Source organism: Phalacrocorax aristotelis, chromosome 2 (genome assembly GCF_949628215.1).
Source record: "Phalacrocorax aristotelis chromosome 2, bGulAri2.1, whole genome shotgun sequence".
NCBI classification, from domain to species: Eukaryota; Metazoa; Chordata; class Aves; order Suliformes; family Phalacrocoracidae; genus Phalacrocorax; species Phalacrocorax aristotelis.
Window position 1 is genome coordinate 20948228 of NC_134277.1, and position 20000 is coordinate 20968227.

Sequence of the window (20000 nt, forward strand, 5' to 3'; positions counted from 1 at the left end):
TGGTTACAATAAAAGTTCCAGTTTTCACACTGAAGTCAGATTTCAGTTTAATTTTTGAATGCTAAGGGCTTCTCCAAGACACCTCAGAGACATCATATAGCAGTTGTTAAAACTACAACTACAAGAAGTTGTTAAAACTACAACTGTTATCAATCTGTTCTACCTCATATGCAATTAGTTTCACTTGAGAATTATTTAAACCTATGCTATATTACAAATGGGAAATATTTTTTTTCTAAACAAGATCAGTAACCAACTCGTTGAACTGTACCATAAACAGACCCCGATAGGCAGAAACAAGAATAGAATACGCCAGGCAGAGAATTCAGTTAAGTTCATCACTATTCCCTCAAAACAGTGAAAAAAAGGCAGTATAATGCCTATCAAAGCTATTCTCTTTGGTAAACTCAAGAAATTATTGAAACGCAGTGAGACATTGCTTCTTTTAGAACTCAGGACAGTTCTCTTTCATTCCTTGTACCAGAAGAAGCCAGGAATAACTATATCCTAAATCCTGATGAGAATTCCCCATCATGCACCAGAAAAATCCTCCTTCTAGCCACTCTTTTCCCCCTATGTATTTTTAACTTTGCTGTCAACCTGTCTATATCAAACTCAGCAACATTAAAAAAAAAATGCTACTCTTAAAACTTTACACTGCTGATGATCTTCCCAGGAAAAAAACCAAACAGCCCTTCCTTAGAAAGGGCAGCGGTTTTGATTTCCTGTTGACAAATATTTGGAAAGCACATAGAAATCAGTCCATTCTTGCTCTCACCAACAGGTCTGCTTTAGAAGGAGTAACAAAGTCTAGGTTACTAGGGCATTATGAAAACATTCATGGCAAGTTGGGAAAAAGTAGAACAAGATTCTTCAGTCCTATGCCAAAAATTGACACAACATTAAGTCATCCTACCATTTCTATAGCACTTTGTATTAGAAAAGGAAAGAAGTACAGCAAACAGCGCATGTGAACACTCTGCCAGGCACTGACAGTAACTAAAAATTTTGTTTCAGGCTCTTCATTTGTGTTTAGATAGGAAAGGTAGAAATAGTTTACACAGTGCCCTACGAGGCTGCACCACCTTCTCTTTCAGTTTTTGGATTTAAAAAAAATGTTTTCAGAGGCAAAAGAACAGCTTAGTCTTTCTATATACTCTCACTTTGTCTTTTGCTGGAACACAAACTAAAAAGTGCCACGTAGTGAGAAATGGGATTGCCTTTTTCTGAAAATGCCTGATATCAAACAGCTCGATCTAATAACATCCAAGTCTGACAAAAATAAAACCCTCATGTAATCAACAAAAAAAAAGTGCTGCAATTTTTTGTTGTTGTTCAGAAGGATTGTCTGAATCCCCACTATGTACCATAAAAAATTAAAAAGACAGAGAAAGGAAATGTTTCTTCCATTACATTCCAAGTAAGCATTAGATTCCGAAGTTAAGAACACTGCGTATTGGTTAGGTGTTCCTAGACTGAAGCTTTCAACTAGCAATCTAAATTGCTGTAAAAGAAAACTGGGCATAGATTCTATTTCCTCCCCACACCTAACTGTGTAATTATTAAACTGACAAGATTACACAAAACCCACACTGTAGATAAGAAGAAAATAATATTTCAAACATTTGGGGAAAAAAAAAAAGACTGAAAAAAGAAAACCCACTAAAAAAACCCCAAACCCAGACACACACACACCCCCCCACAGAAATTGTCAGAATACTTACAGTTACATACTTCCACTTAATAAAAAAAAAAAAACAAACCAGGTCTTTCTGAACAGCATCTAAACAGAAATATGACACAACTCTAACTGTTTTCTACTATTATTGGGATACTTGGGTAAATATTATCCACACAAGCATTGTAACTGGCATTACTTAATAAAAAAGCACATACCACTCTGGCTGCTCTTTCCTGAGATTCACACTTCCTGCAAAACCAAGGTCCAGTGGGTACTTGAACAATTCCATAGCAAGCTGTTTTGAACAAGACAAAATATTTCAGCAAACATAAGCAGCATTACAGTACTACTAATAAGAATGTTATAAGAAAGCTTAGTATTAGTTGATCTCACATCTTTTTAACAACTCAAACTGACATCTATATATTGCACATGAAATCCTATCACAATGGTACTCAAAATGAAGTACAAGCTCCCACTTAAAAAAAACATGCATTTTTAAAATATTCATTTGTTAAATATTAATTAGCTTGAAAAGTAATATCACCATTCAAAAGCAGCAATGTTTCATATGAGATCTGTCTTGCTATTTATTTACCAGCAAAACAGGTAAAACACTGCACAATAACAAACCCTCATCATTTATACTAAAGTCTTTTTTAAGAGAAAACTAAAAGCAACTAACAAATCAGAGTTTGTCATAAGGCATTCACACACTTACCTCCAAACAAGTTCTCTTACTCTTTATGAGTACAATAACTGGTCATAAGCAGGAAACCCATAATAAACTCAAAGATACAAAGTTTGCCCTTTTTTTCTCCCTGAAAATTCATATGGAGCTGTAAATACAGACTAAACTGAGCATGAGGGCTAGGACCAGTTCCAACGATAGCCAGGCTACAACATAAATCCTTAGGAATGAGATTTTGAGACATGCAGATTTCTCTGCAAGACTGTCATCTATATTTTTATAGTACATAAAAACAAAGAGGAGTTTGACAAGCAATTCCACAGAAAAACAGTTCAGTAATTTGTCAATACTGTTCATGTTTGAAATGCACAGATCAAGAAATTTTAAGAACTGCTGAGGGAATGAAAATGCAAGAACAAAACAGTATATTCTAATATCTGTATGGGTTTAACAACTAATAATCAAAGCGCCAACCATTTTCCTCAAAAAGATAATCCTGAATCTGACATATTTTTAATATCTCAATTCCCAATAATCATGTTACTTAAATAAGAAAATCTGGTTTACATGTGTAACTAGAAAAAAAATATATAACATAAATTAATAGTTAAGAGGAAAGCTGAGATTAAAAGTGTATCTTCTAGTAGATATACAAAAATATTATTGGTTTTGTGCTACCCTGAAGCAAAAAAAAAAAAAAAAAAACAGTAATGCTACAGTAGTATAAAAAAAATACCTTTCCTTCTACAAAGGAAAGTCAATGAAATCATTTCCTATTATATACATACATGTAGCCATATTAAGATCAGTCATCAGATTTTCAAATACATTATCCAAGTACTGACAGACCAAACTATCTTGATAAGCCCTTTCTACTGTACAATAAAGTTTTTTAACATGAGAAAAAACATCTTGTTTTAGTTGCATCTATATTAACCACAGATGAGGGGGACTTTGAATTCTTCTTTAGAAATTACGAAAGAGAGACTTTAGATGTGCAATCACACATTTAAATTAGCAAGAGACAGTGTAGAGTAAGAAACTAATTACAGAATGTAACTCGGAGACAGGGCTGGCAATTAGATTCAAAGGCAACACGAGGTGGGCAAAGACCAAAGGTGAAGTACTTTTATGTCTGCAAACGTAACAGTGTACACCTAGAGCCTAAAAAAGTCCACCACAGATTTGTGCTCTGATACACTGTGATACTGTTTATTGAGTTTCAGGACTTCTACTATTATGCAACACATAAAAACGAGATTTTGTCCTCCACAAATTGCCAATGACCTAACACTTGAAAAGAAGTTTCCTCTGAACTAAAAATAATCATAATAACAAAAGATGCAGTTGAAGTCTCACAGGTAATACTGCTGTCTGAACCTCAAAAAAGGACTACCGGCATTAACCGGAGATCTCATCTCGGTCTACAGTTCCTCACAAGGGGAGGAGGAGGAGCAGTTGCTGATTTCTTCTCTCTGGTGACCAATGACAGGACCAGAGGGAATGGGAGGAAGACGTGCCAGGGGAAGTTTAGGTTGGGTATTAGGAAAAGGTTCTTCACCGAGAGGGTGGTGGAGCACTGGAACAGGCTCCCCAGGGACGCATCACAGCGCCAAGCCTGACGCTATTCAAGAAGCACTTAGACAACACCCTCAGAGATATGGTGTAATTTTGGGGTTGTCCTGTGCAGGGACAGGAGTTGGACTTCATGATCCTTGTGGGTCCCTTCCAACTCAGGACAGTCTATGATTCTAACCATGAGGACTACTATTTTTACTACAGAAAGACTACAAAAAGAGTGGACGTGCTTCTTCTACCACCCCCACATGATGCATCAAATACAAAATGTAAAACATCAATAATACATTAAATCAAAAGAGACAGCTCTTCTTTTCTTAAGACCTCTATGACAGCATCTGGATTTAGAAGCAGTACTACTTTGCACACTTCCTGCCAGATTCAAATTCAGATTTGGACCTCACCTTAAAACGAAAGGGGAAGTTCAATATTCTTGTACCCAATTTACTGAAGTGTACCTCTATATTAGGAATACTTTCTAAAATAGACTTTTGTTGTTCCCACTATTTCAGCTCCAGCTGCTGCCGTAATCAAATTCTTTCACTGAAAATATCAGCAAGGCTCTAGATGCAAAGGAAGATGCCCAAGATAGTACAAAAGTAACAGCTGGTTCAGGTATGACTTCTAAAAGTATTCATGTTTTAGAGTTCATGAGCCTAAGATTCTGCAAAAGCAGAGTTAATGTACTGGTTAACATCACTCAGCTCCTAAGACAGCAGAAAACTGATTCAAAATCGGACTAATTTCACAGATCCTGTCAGCTCCTCTCTGCATGCAGTCCAATATTAACAAGAATAACTGAATTCTTTTGCAGGTCTCCTTATTACTATTTCTGATTATTTCTTGTCACTTTACAAAGCAGCATATACCTGAAACAAAAAACTTTCTGTTATCATCTTCAACACCATTTAAGACCAAGTACCAGACACAACATTAGTAGTATTAGTAGTATTTTCACATGCGCTAGGCATTCAGACTAATGAACTGGATTTAGGACTTTCTGTCTCCTCCAATTTGTTCATCACCTAGGAGTCAAAGAGCCAGCCATGGAGTTCATATGACTGCTTGGGAGTTGATAGGGAGAAACTACCATCTTATTCCTCATTTCAGCTCCCATAAAGCAAAAGTAATCATAACTTCCTTTCTTACAATATAAGCAGAAGAATCCATTCTCTGGCTCTGCTCTCTCAAGAAGGGTCAACCCACTGACAGAAACAAAACAATCACACATAGAGGAAACATGCCAGCTCCTGAGCTGAGCTGGAAACCAACCAACCAGCCTCCACTAATCCAAACAAATCCAGCATCAGCCATTCCAACTAACACCCTCCCCCTGCAGAACCACAACAGGAAGTCTCTTCACCTACCAGGAAACATCAGCCAAATGACATTCAAGGAAAGGCAGGCAGAGGAAGAAATCACATGACAGCTAACTCTTTCCTACACACCACTCTCTTCCAGGCTGAAACCCTCCTCGTCTACTGGCTGCCCCTCTAATAATCTTTTCTGACTTGGGAAAGGCAGAGACAACAGGTATTGAGTATAGGAAGAAAGAAATAGAGCGACAACTGCCAGAACAGATATTAATAAGGAGTCCCACAAAGAAGGAGAGGACTTTCTTAGGTAGTCTTTGGACTGCTGCAGCTGGAGTTGTTAACAAGGTACAAAGGCAGACTAGAAAGCATAGACACAGAAGAGGTACAAGGGGAGGAGGAAGGGAAAAAAACCGGGGTGGGGTGGTGTTCTTCATTTTTCACAGCCGTAATACAGTAAGTCATAATATAGGAAGTCTCACACGAGGGAAAAGACAGACTGGAAGGACAGAGGATGACAGGACAGGTCAGACCAGAAAGCACGTGGCCCTAGAAACAAGAAAATAGGCTTCATGGGTGACAAGAAGGAGCTGGGAAGGGGGACGGAGAGACAAATGGGAGAAAAACGGGCAAGGGGGGGGGGGGGGGCCGGGGGAAAGCAGGCCCAAGGGAAGAGGACAGGGAGCACCAAGAAGGAAGTAGCGAGGCCGGAGCGGGTGAGCTGGCACCCACCTGCCTACTCACCTTGATGCACTGCGACATTGCAGCCGTGCCCGTCGCAGTAGACAAGCGGGTTCTCGGCCCAGCCCCTCTCGTCGGAGCACACGCAGCAGCCGCCGATCATCTCCTTCATGCTATTGGAGAACTCGCCCTCCAGTGACACAGGCAGCAGCAACGGCTCGCTAGAGACCATCTAAGGGTTAAAAACACCGTCGTCAACACCACAGGCGCGCACACACACACGCGCTTCACCCCCTGCCTGCCCTCTCCCCCGGCGGTGTCTCCCCTCAGTCACTCAGCCGCCGCCGTCGCCACCGCCGCCACGGCAATGATTTAGGGCCCATGACCGCCTGAGCTGAGAGCCTCTTCTCGCCCCCGCCCGACCAACCGCCCAGGCTGTATCAGTCACGCAGGCAGGCAGGGGCGGCCGGCGGCGGCAGGCTGAGGAGGACACCACACAGCAGGCAGGCAGGGCAAGGCAAAGCAAGGCAAGGCAGGCAGGCAGCGGGGCCGGCGCGCAGGCGCACTGCGCGCCCCCGCGGGGAAGGCCTCGGCCTGGGCCTCCTCGCGATGGTTCACGAGCCGCCCATGGAACGTGAGCCGCGGCTGAGAGCGCGCGCCCCCACCACCACCACCCACCCAACCACCCCCCTCCCCCCACCCCCGCAACGGCTCCAACCGCCGCGCCGAGAGAGCGTGCGCGAGCGAGCGGCGCCCCGCCAGGACCGCCCGCCCGCCCCTCGCCGCGCCGCCCCTCGCCGCCGAGCGGGCCGGCTCCGCTGGCTCCCCCGGGCACCTGACGGCCGGGCCCGGCCCGGCGCGGCCCGCCCAGCGCGCCCCGCCCCTGCCAGCCGCCACGGCCCCCGCTTGGGCACCCACCTCGCCGTGCTGCCACTCTCCGTCCCCCGGGCGAGCCATCTCGCCCCAACCCCCCCCCGGCCCGTCCCCGGCCGAGCCTAACCCTAAGGGCGCTCCGTGCCGGGGCCGCCGGCTGGGCTGCTGGGCTCGGCTCGGGGCAGCCCCCGGGCGAAACCGCCCTCCCTTCCCCGCCCGGGCGAGCGTTAGCCGGGCTTATTGCTGCCCCCCCCTCCCCTCGGTGTGGGGGGGCGGGGAGGTGGCAGACATGCGCCCCGCTCCCACCCGCGATGTCACTCTGCTCATGCCCCCTTCAGGAAGGCTGGAGGACTCGCCCCGTTCCCGCCCTCCCCTCCCACCACGCAGAAATCATTTTTTACTATCTTGTTTATTTTCCCCCTGATGTGACTGCAGGACTAATGCATTCCCGCTCCCAACTTTTATTATCCTGTTTATATCCCCTCGCTGTGCCTGCAGGACTAATGCGTTCTCGCTATTACGCCACTTCCCTGTCCTCGCCGCAACTTTTACTGTTTTGTTTAGTTTTTCCCTTCGTTGGGGCTGCAAAACGAATGCATTATTAACCCCGCTCTTGCTTCTCCCCCCAAAACCCGCCCGCCGTACGGACGCAGTGCTGCGTGCGTGGCTGCCGCTGCCACAGCAGAGAAAGTGCTGCTGAACGGAAGATAGGACAAACAGAGAAACTGGGGAGGCCGCAGGGACACGCAGAGCCAAACGTGTTCTCCAACACAGCTGTTCTCTACTCTTAGAGGTGGATATGCCTTTCTGGAAGTTGTGCGTTTGGGTGTTTTGGGTTTTTTTTATTAAAACAATTCTAATTCTGTTGTCTCTTTTAATTAAGGGGGGGGGGGGATGGAACCTGGGGGGAGAGCGAGCTGAGGTGGACAGCAGACAGGAAAAATCTCAGGCTATTCAATTCTCCATTGTAAGCAGGTATGCCTGTAGCAGAAGGAACTAATTGTGGTGATTGTTAGGAGCACAGAGAAATTAAATGCAGCCTTGCAAAATTCTGCTCACTCACGTGCCCTGGGGCCAGCATTTATTTATTTATTTATCCATTCGTTCATGCATTTATTTATTTATTGGGTAAGGAAAATATATATTTATCTTCATTATCATGCTAAAAGGCGGAGAAGTGGAATTCATGTGTGGACTATATTTTTCATTATGATTTTGCAAGGCCAGGTGAGTTGATACAGTATCTGTACAAATCACTGCTGAATTATGTACATTCCTGGACACATTGCTACCTAGCACTACATATACGCGGGTTATATTTTACACATTGTTAACTAATAAAACATCTGCACTTGTGTACAGGAGTATGACAAACTGCTGCGTGGAGGGGAGAGGTAGGATGTGCACCATCCTCTACCTCCTAGACATCCCAGTCTGCGGTTTGTATGCAGGATGTCTTAGGTCAAGCTCTTTTCTCTCCTTTAAAGTTTTGAGTGAAATTATTTAGATAGAGGAAGAAAGGAGGGCGGGGGAAAAGGGAATATGAAGGGCCCAGCCAAACATGCGATTAATGCAGCCATTTGAAGCACATTCTAAACATTTATCTGTACGTGCGTGTTGCAATATTCTTGAGAGTTTGGAAATTTTTAAGGCATATGTAAAAAATGAGGGTGGGGGGACTGGAATGTCATACATTTCAGTTTTCATAAAATCATTCAGTGATTGCTCTCAAAAATACACCACCCCACACCCAAGTGTCCTAGCTCAACGCTGAAGAATACAAATTTGAACATAAACTATATTATAAAACATACTTACAAACCTATTTTTATTACTTTTAAAGCTTGTAAAAATACACTGAAAATTGCAGGTGCAAGCATTACTTTGTAGGGAAATAAAGCAATTCATATATCCTGGTATTTTAAAAAACGCAAATTATTTGAAGCTGATAGATACAGTGTCCCAGCTCTTCTTCATTCTTGTCAAGAAAATGACATCTAATTTAAAAAGCATTCTCAATGATTCGGTTAACCCTGACCAAAAAAAAAAAAAAAAATCACGGTACAGAAACAAATCTGTCCTTTATTTCCCTGACAGGTAAATTAAAATAAATATCTTTTTAAAATTAAAAGATTTTAAATATATTTTAATTTGCTGGATGACTGTATACATTTAGTAAAACTTGTAACAAACAATTGTAATTTTTTTCTCATAGCTTTTTTTTTTTTTTTTAATCATTGACAAGGTCCTCCTGCAATTTCTTCCCTGAAAAGCAACTAGTACAATTCCCAGGGCTTGCTTTTTGGGTTTTTGTTTGTTTGTTTGTTTGTTTTAATGTTAGCTATTTTAAGGCTTATTTTTTACTTTTATAAAGAAGCATCACCAAAGAAAAAATTAATCACTTTGCAACAACTTGATTAAAGCCACACCACGGCAACAAAGGTAGTTTTGTGAAAAACCTAGTGTATAGTTTTCAAATTAAAATATTTTAACCTCACACCGTGAAACACACCAGCTCAGTACTGAACAGCCTGAAATTTTGCTTTGGTCAAAATTCCGCCAAGCCTAATACATTCAATTATTTCATGAAATATTTGTAGTATTTTTTTACGGATTTCTGCTTAATTCTTTCTATAGAAAGAATGTACACATGGACTGAAAGAAACTCCATGACTACCACCTTACGGTATCGTGTAATATTTGATGGAAAAATTAAGATAACCTCTTGATAGTTCTGTAAAACAATCATTTAGAGGAGACCTTTGAAATGCAAAATAGGAAAAGAAATGCATTTCCTCTAAATAAATACTGCAAACATTAAGCCTATAACAGCTATGGAATCAGAACATAAAATCTTGTAGCATATATGTTCTTATGACTGTAGTATTTAATAAGCACTGACACAACACAGAAGGCCAATTTTCTTTTTAAAAAAAGAAGCCTGCCCTTCTTATAGTGATATATAAGAAATTAAAATATTTAGAGAGGGATATAATTCAGTAACTAAGACTGAATAATTTCATTGTTAATCTAAATGCAAGGAGAAAATTCAATTCTCTTAAAAGAAACCTACAAAACGTAGAAGCTAAACAAGTTACATTATGAGAAACGTATAAGAAGATTATATGTTTTCATATACTTTTAGAGTTTAGATATTTTTTCAAATAGAGTGTATGCATAAGTGAAAGAAAATTACACTTTCCAAATGCAAATTATTTTTAAAAGTTTTAAAAGTTTAAGGAATTCCTCAAGAAAATGTTGACATACATTAGCACATAGCAGTTTAGCTTAACAAAAATAAAGAGGTATTCACCTTAAATTCTTACTACCAATTAATCTGTTCCAACAATAACACTAAGGTTTTGGAATACTTTCTTTAAGTTTCAACTCCCCCCCCCCCCCCCCCAACATGCAAAATCATATTGTAAGTTTAATGAATAAAACAAAGCATTGAACAAGAAAAAGCCTTTCGTTTACAAAACCACATTACCAGTTGGATATAATCACCAGAAGAGTCTTTCAGGAATAGCAGAAAAGGCATAGACTTTGTATAAAATGAAGACTAGATTAGAAAACATGAACTGATATTGGGATTGGAGCTGTAGAGTGGGGAAACTCCACTGTTTCCCAGAAAGCAAAATTCTCATAGCAATTTTTGCTCCATTTTCAGATTGGGTCTTTGTTAGGAAAGCTTTGATCTTTACCTATGTGCAAAAGGATACACGCTGCAGCTAAACAGATGCAGCTGAAAACAGGAAAATTGCAATAACTTAGTGACACTCAATAGGTAGAATAATGCATCTCCCGATTATCCGTTTAAAATACTTTGATGCTTGTCTGCCTTTTGTTTATGTGAATTTAAATCATTAACAGTCTTCACTGAAATACATTCTAATTGTGGCTGTTTGCTTCATTTCTGGGAAGGCAACAGCAAAATGGTCACTTTACACAAAATAAAACGCGACTCTTGTGTGTTGACCTTTGCGCACAATGTGGTTTAAATGGCAGTCTGCCTTAGATCCAGCAAATTATTTCTATCCATGTTCAATTATGAAGGATATAGCACGTCTACAGAACCCATACGAAAAATGTTAATGTGTCTTTACATGCTTACTCTTAAATTGTACTAGGTAAAGTTTTCTTTTTCCTCCTATTCTTTTAATACACTGCTCAAATCTGTATTTAACACCTATCCAAATGCAATGTACTGAATAATTAAAAAGTTTCAACATTTAACACGCAGTCACTCCTTGACGGGGCATTTGCATGCTATATATTTACATGTTCTGCAAGTACAGATAGCAGCATCAAAGGTCATGTCAGTGCATCTCCTGGACACCATGCCTCCTCAGATGTTGAGCTATTTTCTTTTGTGCAAACGCAATTACAAATTTTGTAATTCTTTAGACTGCAAAGAAAAGGGGAAATAATTCCGCCAACTATTGTATTCATTTTCTTGCTTTTAATTGTATTATCACCTTTGGAGACTTTGGCAAATTCCACTTAACTGGCAGCAATGGATAAAATTGGTGGTTTTCAAGTACTGCTTCTGTTACTAATGTTGGCATTTAAATGTTAATTTCAGACCGAGGTTTACAGTAAACATGAAACAAGGGATTTTCTTTGAATGAACAATCTCAAACCAAAATTCTAAATACAGGAATCCTAGCACAGGATGTTTTTAAGCGCGGTGATTATTTCTTTCCTTTTAAAGATTTAACATTCCCTAAGAGATAGAAGTTAAAAGATTTAAATGTGACAGTTAATTTACAATTCTCTACATTAAAAAGGCATTTAAATGTTAACCACATTTTTATATGAGTCAAGTCAAAGTAATGATAATTACAGTATGATACAAAAGAACCTGAAATAAACTTCTAGCAAACCATATTGAATATTAATGCTGCATTAAGCCCTGAAAAGCTGGGTTAGTAAACTCTGGAATTTAGACTGTATGCAACTTAAACATAACACAGGGCTTTTCTTCAGAGAAGAATATTTCATTTCAAAGTTTGGGTTTTTATTAGGTATGTATTAATTAATTGGATTTTTATTAAATACATCTCATCGCTCCAAAACCAAGCCTCAGATGACTTTTCATCTGTAGGCATATCTCCACATAGGATTCACTAAATTAACATTTCAGAGAAATTACTAGCCTTTTTTCATGTTTGTTGTGTTGCGATCAGCAGTGTGATACTGCTCTGTGTCACAGGTCACATTTATTTGATTTCGGTTTAGGAATGGTATCTGTATGTAGTACATATTAAATACAAGAAACGACATGCTGGATTTCCCATGCAATATCTTAAATACAGACATATTTTAGATGGATTTGTATAAACAAAACACATATATCTAATATAGCGTGGGAAAGGAAAAGCTGGTTTGTTACATGCTAAAGCAAATTGGAGTAAATCAACCGCATCGGTGGGCTGTATAAGCAATACTACTCTGCTTTTCCCAGTACCATTTGGACAAAACAATGTTACTTTTTTTATTTAAAGTGTTTTCTTCTCAACAAGGGGCCACCACTTCCCAATCTCAAAAACACGCCCCAGAATATGTTAATTAATTGTATTGTGTCTCTGAAAGAAAGAGGTTGCCAAATGCAATAAAAAAAAAAAAGTCTTTCGATCAGTAAACTCCATTCCCACTGCTCGTTACCATCTAATTTCAATTCTACGTACACATACATAGATACATTTCCTCTAGGTACGATTTTGACCATTAAAAACTGTCTAAGAGTGAAAGTCTAACTTGACCACATAGGGTGTATCTGGGAAGCTTAACATTCTTGGCGAATTAAGCGTGCAAGCCTGGGATCACTTTTTGTCAATCTTGCTATGGTACTTCAGAGTCGGGAATGTGGGTATTTTTTATATCGTGGTACTTCCCAATTAAAAGTAACGACAATGTTCCTTTGTGAAAAAAACTTAATAAATTAAATATGTCAACACAACCCGCACAAATACAAAATAAAGGGCAATGAAGGATGGCAACAAACCGTCCCTCCCTATTTTTTTAATCTTCCCTTTCAATAAGACAGTTTTCAAATAGCGATATATTGTTTTAGTAAATACAAGAGCATTAAATGTCCTTTTGAATGATGCTTTCTAAATTTGTAGTTACCTTTCGAAAATTGCCCAGCAGCAATCAAGAGTAAATGCATCTCAGAATACTCAAGTAGAAGTAAAACAAAACAAAACAAAAAAATCTTTCTTTTCTCGACCTTAAAGTTAATGCCTTTGGATATTACCAGGGTGGTGTTTTTCTACTAAATATTACTTGCACCTTCAGCTTTCGGATAACAGGGACGCTTTTTACCATCTAAACTGGATTGAGCTTTTATTTGGAGGAGTCCCACAAAAGCCTGCAAGTTTACAAAGAGTGAAAGAGAAGTCCCAAACTGTATTCTCTGAAACAATGACTGCAAGCATGCAACTTCCCAAGTGTGCGTGGGGGGAGGAAAGTCACTTCAGAATTATTTTCAGCTAGGTGATATCCCTAAACATCGGCCTTTAACTGCTTTTACTTGCTGCTCACAACCTAGGCAAAACATTGATTTCTTGGCGATATATTTAATTTAAAAAATTTAAAATCTAGACATCACTTTTAATCTTTTAAAATAAATTCTCACGCACTCGGAGATAACTCGCTAAAAATAAGCACGGCTCTCCTAGAAAGGATTTTCTTAAAATAACTATTTCTCTATAAATTCTTTCCTCCTCACAAACACGAGCCCCTACCCGTTTTGATTTAATATTCCAGACACAACGTGCAAAGACAATTTTTTCCCTTAGAAGATCAAGGGCACTTGCTGGAAATTTTCTTGAACATCAAGTTAGTAAATTCTTCCTTGATATAAATACATGAGAAATACATGAGAAAGTTGAGGTCTGAAATGGCATACCAAAACAATTTAATTTCTCCTTATTTTCGGGGGGGAGGGGGGCGGAACAAGAGACAACAAACACTTTTCCTAGAAAACAAATTTTTCAAAATCTCAAAGCAACATAAAACAATCACTGGGGGGTGGTGGTGGGGTGTCGATCCAGACATTTTGGTGCTTATATGAAAAACAGGATAAGATTAATCTTCATTTTTATAAACAGACCATTAAGACGAGTTCCTTGCAAAATTCTCTTTGGCCACATTTATTATTCCAAATCCGGCAGTTCGGAGCAGTTTCTCCCGATTTCTTTAAGAAGTCCTGTTACTAAAATCCACCCACAAACAGACGTTACTTTATGCACAAACCCGCCGCGGCAGGGCGGCGGGGGGGAGGGGGGTTACCTTCCAAGAAACACGTGAGCTACAGCCTCCCGGGAGCTCCCGCAGCGGATGGCACTCCTACAGACTCCTCGCTACTTTGCACCCGTGTTCCCGCCGGAACCCCCGCGCCGCCGCGCGCAGCACGCCCGCTCGCGGGGGGCCGGCGGGGCCGGGAAGAGCAGAGCCGCGGGGCGGGAGGTCTCCCCGCCCGCCCCCGCCCCGGCCGGCAGAGCCCCGCCGGCGGACAGCGGCGCGGAGGGGGCGGCGGGGAAACAATGGGGGAGCGCCCGGGGGAGAGGGAGCCCCGGCGGCGCAGCGCTTCCCCCGACCCCGCCGCGCCTGGCCCTGCCCGCGTGCGGCCCGGCCCTCCGTGTCACCTCTGGAGCCCGCCCCACGGACGGCAGACCCTCGCTCACCCTCGCCATGCCCCGGGCGAGCCCGCCGGCTCAGCGCGCGCACCCGAGGGCACCCGCGCATTTACTCTTCCCGCCCACGGCGCGAAGCCGGCTGGAGGGCGAGAGGGGCTGCCCGCCTGGCCCGCCCCGCTCCCCGGGCTCGGCGGAGCGGCCGGGCCGGACTACCGGAGCCCTCGCCCCGCGACTGGCCGACCCTGACCCCGGGCCGGCGGGCTCGGCGCCGCCCGTCCCCTCGCATGCCGTGAGCACTACCAGCAGGAGAGGCGGCAGCACTACAGACCCGGCGCTGCAGTGCTCGCTTCTTCCCTTCAGGGGACGGTGCTGCACACAAAAGCCGGCTCAGCATTGTTCTCCCTGACCCGCAAATCCCCTTTTGCCCGCCGCTGAGTCGCCGGGAGAGGTGAACGGGAAGGACCGGGAGGGAGGTCGAAGTGGGGGGAGGGTCCCTTCGCGGGGTCTCTCGCCATCGTCGCCTGAATTCGCCCTCGTGGCGTGCCCGCAGCCTGCCCCCGAAGCCCATCTGCCCACGGCTGCCCTACCGGGCAGCCCTCGGACCCCGCTCCCTCACCCCACTGTGCTGCAGCCCCTCCGGACGGCTGCCAGCCCACCGGCCCGGGCACCGCGCCCCAGCCTCCCCCACTCGCCATTAGCGGGGCTCTCGCCTGCCACTTCGCCTAAAAAACCCCACTGACGCTGCAAAGGCACCTCCCCGTCTTTCAGTCACCAGAGCCTCCTTCTCGAGTTTCCACGCGGGAATCACCCACTCCACGCACCCGCGGTGGGGGGCAACCCCAAAACCAGTACCGAAGCAAGACATTACTTGGGGGCTTTGCCCTCAGGTCTGCGCAAAGCGAGCTGCTCCTTCACCTCGAGGGGCTTGCTTTGCCGACCCGGCGGCACGACAAGGGCAGCGCTGTCCCCGCGGCCGCCCCGGTGCCGCGGAGCGCCGGGATCCAACCCTCACCACTGCGCGAAAGCCACGGCGCGGCGGGAAAAGAGACGCGGGAACCGGCGGAAAACTCAAAAGCACGTGGGGAGGAGCGCAGGAGCCACGACACTGAGGAAAAACCACGGCTCGATTTAAATAATTGCATAATATTAGGATTTAACTTATAAATGTTTACATTTGGGTGATTTGATTAATGTCACGTTTGATTTCCTTAAAGCCACTGACAAGGTACTTTAAAGCACGAGATTAACGTCTGGCAGCAACGTTCAACAGGCGGGTCCTCCTCCTGCCGCCCCGCCCCCCCCCCCCGCGCCCGGCCCAGACCTCGCACCCCCTGCCCAAGCGCCCCCGTCGCCGCAGCCCCCCCCCGCTCACACGCGTGTCCTGCGGGTCCCGGTGTCCCCCCCCGTCCCCGCCGCCCCCGTCGGTTAAACCAGCGCTTCATGCACCCCCGCCGGGCCCGCCTCGGCCCCTCCCCCGCCCCCACCGGCCGTTCCCGCCCCGCCCCGGGCGCTTTCCCGTGTTTTCCCGGGATGGCGGAGGAAAGGCGGGGGGACGAGGGAGGAAGGCGGGCGGCTCGAGCGCGGCACGAGCGCGGCCGGCGCGAGGGGTTGTGGGTAGGAAAGCGGTCGGGCGGCAAAGGAAGCGGCGGGCGGGCGGGAGGCAGGGGTGAAAGGTCAGCGGCCGAGAGCCCCCGCGCCAATGGCGGGCGGTGCCTCGGCGAACGGGCGGGAGTGAGGGCTCCGCCGCACCGACCGGCCACACTGACCGACCGACCGGCCCAGCCCCGCAGCGCCCTCCGCTCCTCGCGCCCCGGCCGTGAACACCGGGCAGCGCGTCCCGGGCGGGAGGGGCCCACTCCTCCCGCCGCGCTTTGTAACGGCCCGGCCGCGCGCCCGCGCCCCGCGCTCTCCGCGGAGCCCGGCGCCGGCGGCGTTTGTTTGCACACAGCCCCCACCCCCGCTTCGTTCGTCGATGCGATTTACTTGATTTGCAAATAATTGCAGATCTCCCGCCGTCCCGTCCCCTCCGCCCCCCCTACACCCTTTCCACCCCCGCCGCCTCCTAACCTCCGCTTCTTCGCTCGCCGTCACCGGGGCGATCCGTCATTCCCGGCAGGCGGAGGTGCCGGCGGGGGCGCCCGGCACGTCCCCGCTCCCGCTCCGGGCGGCGGCGGCCCGGCCCCGCGGGGACGCTCCGGTGAGTTCAGAGCCATGAAGCCAGCAGCTCCGCTGGCAGCGGGCACCGCGGCCCTCACGGCGGCAAACGGCGCGGGGGAGGGGAGGGTTGGAATGTCTCCGCGACTTCGTCCCCGTCCCTCGCGCCCCCGCCGCCGCCGCCCGGCCTCCGGAGGCAAAGTTTGAGCGAGTCTCCCCCGGCGGCCCTTCGCACCGAGACCCTGACGGAGGAGGAAAACGAGAGACGCTCGCGGGAGAAGCGTTTCCCTTTGTTCTCTCATTGTCTCTTCCCGAGGTGGCGGACGCGAGGACGAGCGCTTACCTTCTCTGCTCCTTGCTCCAAAACACACGCGTGCCCATCAGCTGTAAAACGTACGGTCCGCCTGGGACGCGACCGCAAATGTCGGCAGAGTTCGTATTCCGTTCTTTTTAGCTCTGTGCTCTTTTTCGTGTAAGATTAAGTTGCCGAGCACGTTGTTGCAAGCTGTAGCCCCCCGCCTTAGTGAATGGTCACGTTTAGGACCCTCCAAGTCCATCCTAATTCTGCCAGTAGAATCGAGGGTATTGGAGATCTAAACTTTCAAAAGGAGAAGGGCCCGCGCCTCTCGAGCAGACCCGAAAATGCACTGCGTTCCTCCCTCGCTTCCACGGGAGGGATGGAAACATTTCGCCCCAGACAACTCAACGAAATATACATTTTAAAGCTCGAATGTAGAAAAGCTGGTCCCTCAGCTGAAATAAGCTAAAAGCGAACTGGCGCGAAGAAAAATCTACGTGTGTTCCGCAGCGGGAATCGTTTCTGTCTGGACTTTAAAACAAACAAACAAATAAAAGCATCCTATAGAAATATTAAGCGTAAAGTTTAAAGGGAAACAACCTCCGGGAGGAACGTGCTACCCAGGGTGGGACGGTGAATCACAGCTTTTGAAAGTGTCCCTTTCTCGGAAAAAAAAAAAAAAAAAAAAAAGTCTGCTTTTCAATTTCCCCCCGTGCTGCCAAGGCAGGGGAGGGGAGCCCCTTTTCTGCTCCCTTTGTAGTCCGGCCGGTGTTTCGCGCCCAGCCACGAGGGCGATTCCCCCCCAAAACCTTGCTTTAATCTGATTATGATGAGATTTGCTGATACAATGAATATTTGAAATGATCCTTGTGTCTTAGTGAGCAGGATGCATTTCCAGGCTCCCGTTTCCAAGGCTTCCCCGCCGCAGAGGGAAGCGGAGCGGTGGGGAGACCCCGGGGGGGGGGGCGGGGGGGGGCAGCCCCGTCCTCCGGCGCCCCAGGGGCGCCGGATTCATCCGGCCCGACTGCCTCGGTGGGCGGATGGAGCGGGATCCCGAAGTGTCTTTTCCCCCCGCATCATCACGCCTTTGGCAATTGAAAAATAAACAAACAAACAAACACAAAACAAAACAACAACAAAAAAAAAGAGGATGCAGGCGACCCAAGTAATTGTGGGACCGGGAGTGCGTGTTGTCTCACACACACCCCCCTCCTCCTTCTCCTCCCCCTCCTCCCGATGTGGCCTTAATAGCAAACTGGAGGGCCGGTTTATTTCATAGGGCCATGTTACAACCAACAAGGTAAATAGGGAGTAGTGGGGGGAGAAAAGGGAGGGGGGGAAGGAGGAGGGGAAGAGGGAGAGGGGGAGAGAAAGAGAGAGAGAGAGAAGGAAGGAAGGGGGCTTTCTTTGATAGCATTTAATTGGAATCGAAACATTGTAGGGCTGTAAACATTCTTTATTTATTCAGCACACATAAGCGGGCATTGTTTTATCACCATGATAATTACGGTGTCCTTTAAACCGACTGATAGCAAAGGAGATAAGGGAATGTGCCTCTAGCTCCAGATCAAATCGCTGGCTCTCCCCTCTCCCCGGGTCACCAGGATCCACACGGTCCTTGGAGATGAGGAGCGCCGGAAGATTGTGGCCTGGCCATCCCTTACGTCATGAAAGTGATTTGTACCACATTGCTAATTTGGTGCAATTCATTACCTCCCGATCTCCTGCATTTGCAACTGCTTTTCAGTTTGCGGGGTACGTTTTTTAGGACGCGGTTCCCTCGTGTAGAAGTTAGGAGTGATTAGGAGATCCTCACCTACGTGCAGGAGAGGATCTTATTTCCCAATGTTTGTTGCGTTACCTTTGTCTAATTAAAAATGCAAACTTTTAGGATCCTTTCAGAACAAAGACTCACCAAATCCCCTTTACGTCCAAGGATTTGCAAATTTATAAAGGCTGCATTGAATTCAGCGTGGGTCAAGGGGCAAAAAAAGGGTAGAAGGTCACTGCATTTTGATTATGGGTCAGTAAACAACATGGCATGTAGTATGTGTCCAGAAACTCCTGCTAAAAAGTATTTTTTAACTACCACGAATATAAAACTCCAGAAATAGTCTTAGTCCGTGGTGAGTACAAATTGCACAAAATTCTTGTGTGCAAGTGACATCCCAGCCCCCACAGAAAAAATACAACTTAAAATGCACTTAGCAGAACTCTGCATTGCTGCTTTGTTTACCAAGGAAAAAAAAAAGGGGGGCGGGGGGGAAGGGGGAAAAAAAAAAAAGGAAGAAAAACCCCAACCCTGCAACTCCTAGTCGTCATAGCATTATCCAGAATATGATTTTTTTTCCCCCAGACTGATGGTTGGCATTTCTTTGTCCTACACATTTAGGAGATTTAGTTATATATTCCGATTTGTTGTCGTACTAGAATTTACGGCAAATTTTAGGTACTACAGTCACATTTGGCTGACTCTAAAATAGCAGAAGGATCCTATTATACTCTTCTTTGACCCTATTATATTTACGCTACCGGACTCTTTGTGATAGCCTCTAGCTGCTTTCTATCTGTGTCCTCCTTGAGCGAAATATGCCCAGCAATACCGAAAAGCAGACAGTAGGGTTGAAAAAGAAGTTCTCAGTTGCAATATATATTTCTGCCCAGCGTCACGAAAGCAAAGGTTTATTTAATGCTTGTCAATACCTGAAGCCATGGCCCAGCACTTAACAAATAATAATAAATAATAATAATACTCTAATAATGTGGCAATCCTAGTGTGAAAATGCACATGACCTTTTAGGTTTTCCCGAAGATTTGCACAAGCGTTCTCCCCGTTAGCACAGCCGCTGGTGGACATCGCTGTTGCATTTCCCAACAAAACGTTTAAAAGACTGCAAATGGTGTGCGCATTACTTCATTGCAGAAGGAAGAGGTCAGGCTGAATTGCACTGGTATTTAAACGTAATCATACTATGAAAATAAATCAAAACATCACGTAATAGGAGTATTTTAAATGTTACACACGTTTTCTTTCTGGAACAACGTGGTTAAGCACTTTCCCGCGAGCATATATATTTTAACACAAGTT

At 45.4% G+C, this 20000-nt stretch overlaps 1 protein-coding gene and 1 long non-coding RNA gene across 9 annotated transcripts in view; one reads left to right on the forward strand and one right to left on the reverse strand.

Annotated features, from left to right (window-relative positions):
* MLLT10 (MLLT10 histone lysine methyltransferase DOT1L cofactor) overlaps positions 1-17450 on the reverse strand; it is a 137674-nt gene extending 120224 nt beyond the window's left edge. For 2 of the 8 annotated variants that reach the window (XM_075082675.1, XM_075082674.1), the window contains exons 1-3: positions 6863-7078; positions 6008-6176; positions 1897-1976 (exon numbers count right to left, since the gene is read on the reverse strand). In XM_075082675.1, the coding sequence (XP_074938776.1) occupies positions 1897-1976; positions 6008-6176; positions 6863-6901 (288 nt within the window). In that variant the 5' untranslated portion in view covers positions 6902-7078. Of the gene's footprint in view, positions 1-1896; positions 1977-6007; positions 6609-6862; positions 7079-14113; positions 14249-16957 lie in introns of those variants that run through there. The other 6 variants (XM_075082678.1, XM_075082677.1, XM_075082673.1 and 3 more) reach the window with 6 other exon arrangements.
* On the forward strand, positions 14652-15642 carry LOC142052491 (uncharacterized). The gene is made up of 2 exons (XR_012658861.1): positions 14652-14908; positions 15229-15642. It is a non-coding gene; the product is annotated as an uncharacterized LOC142052491 (long non-coding RNA).
* Positions 17451-20000: the final 2550 nt, after the last annotated feature.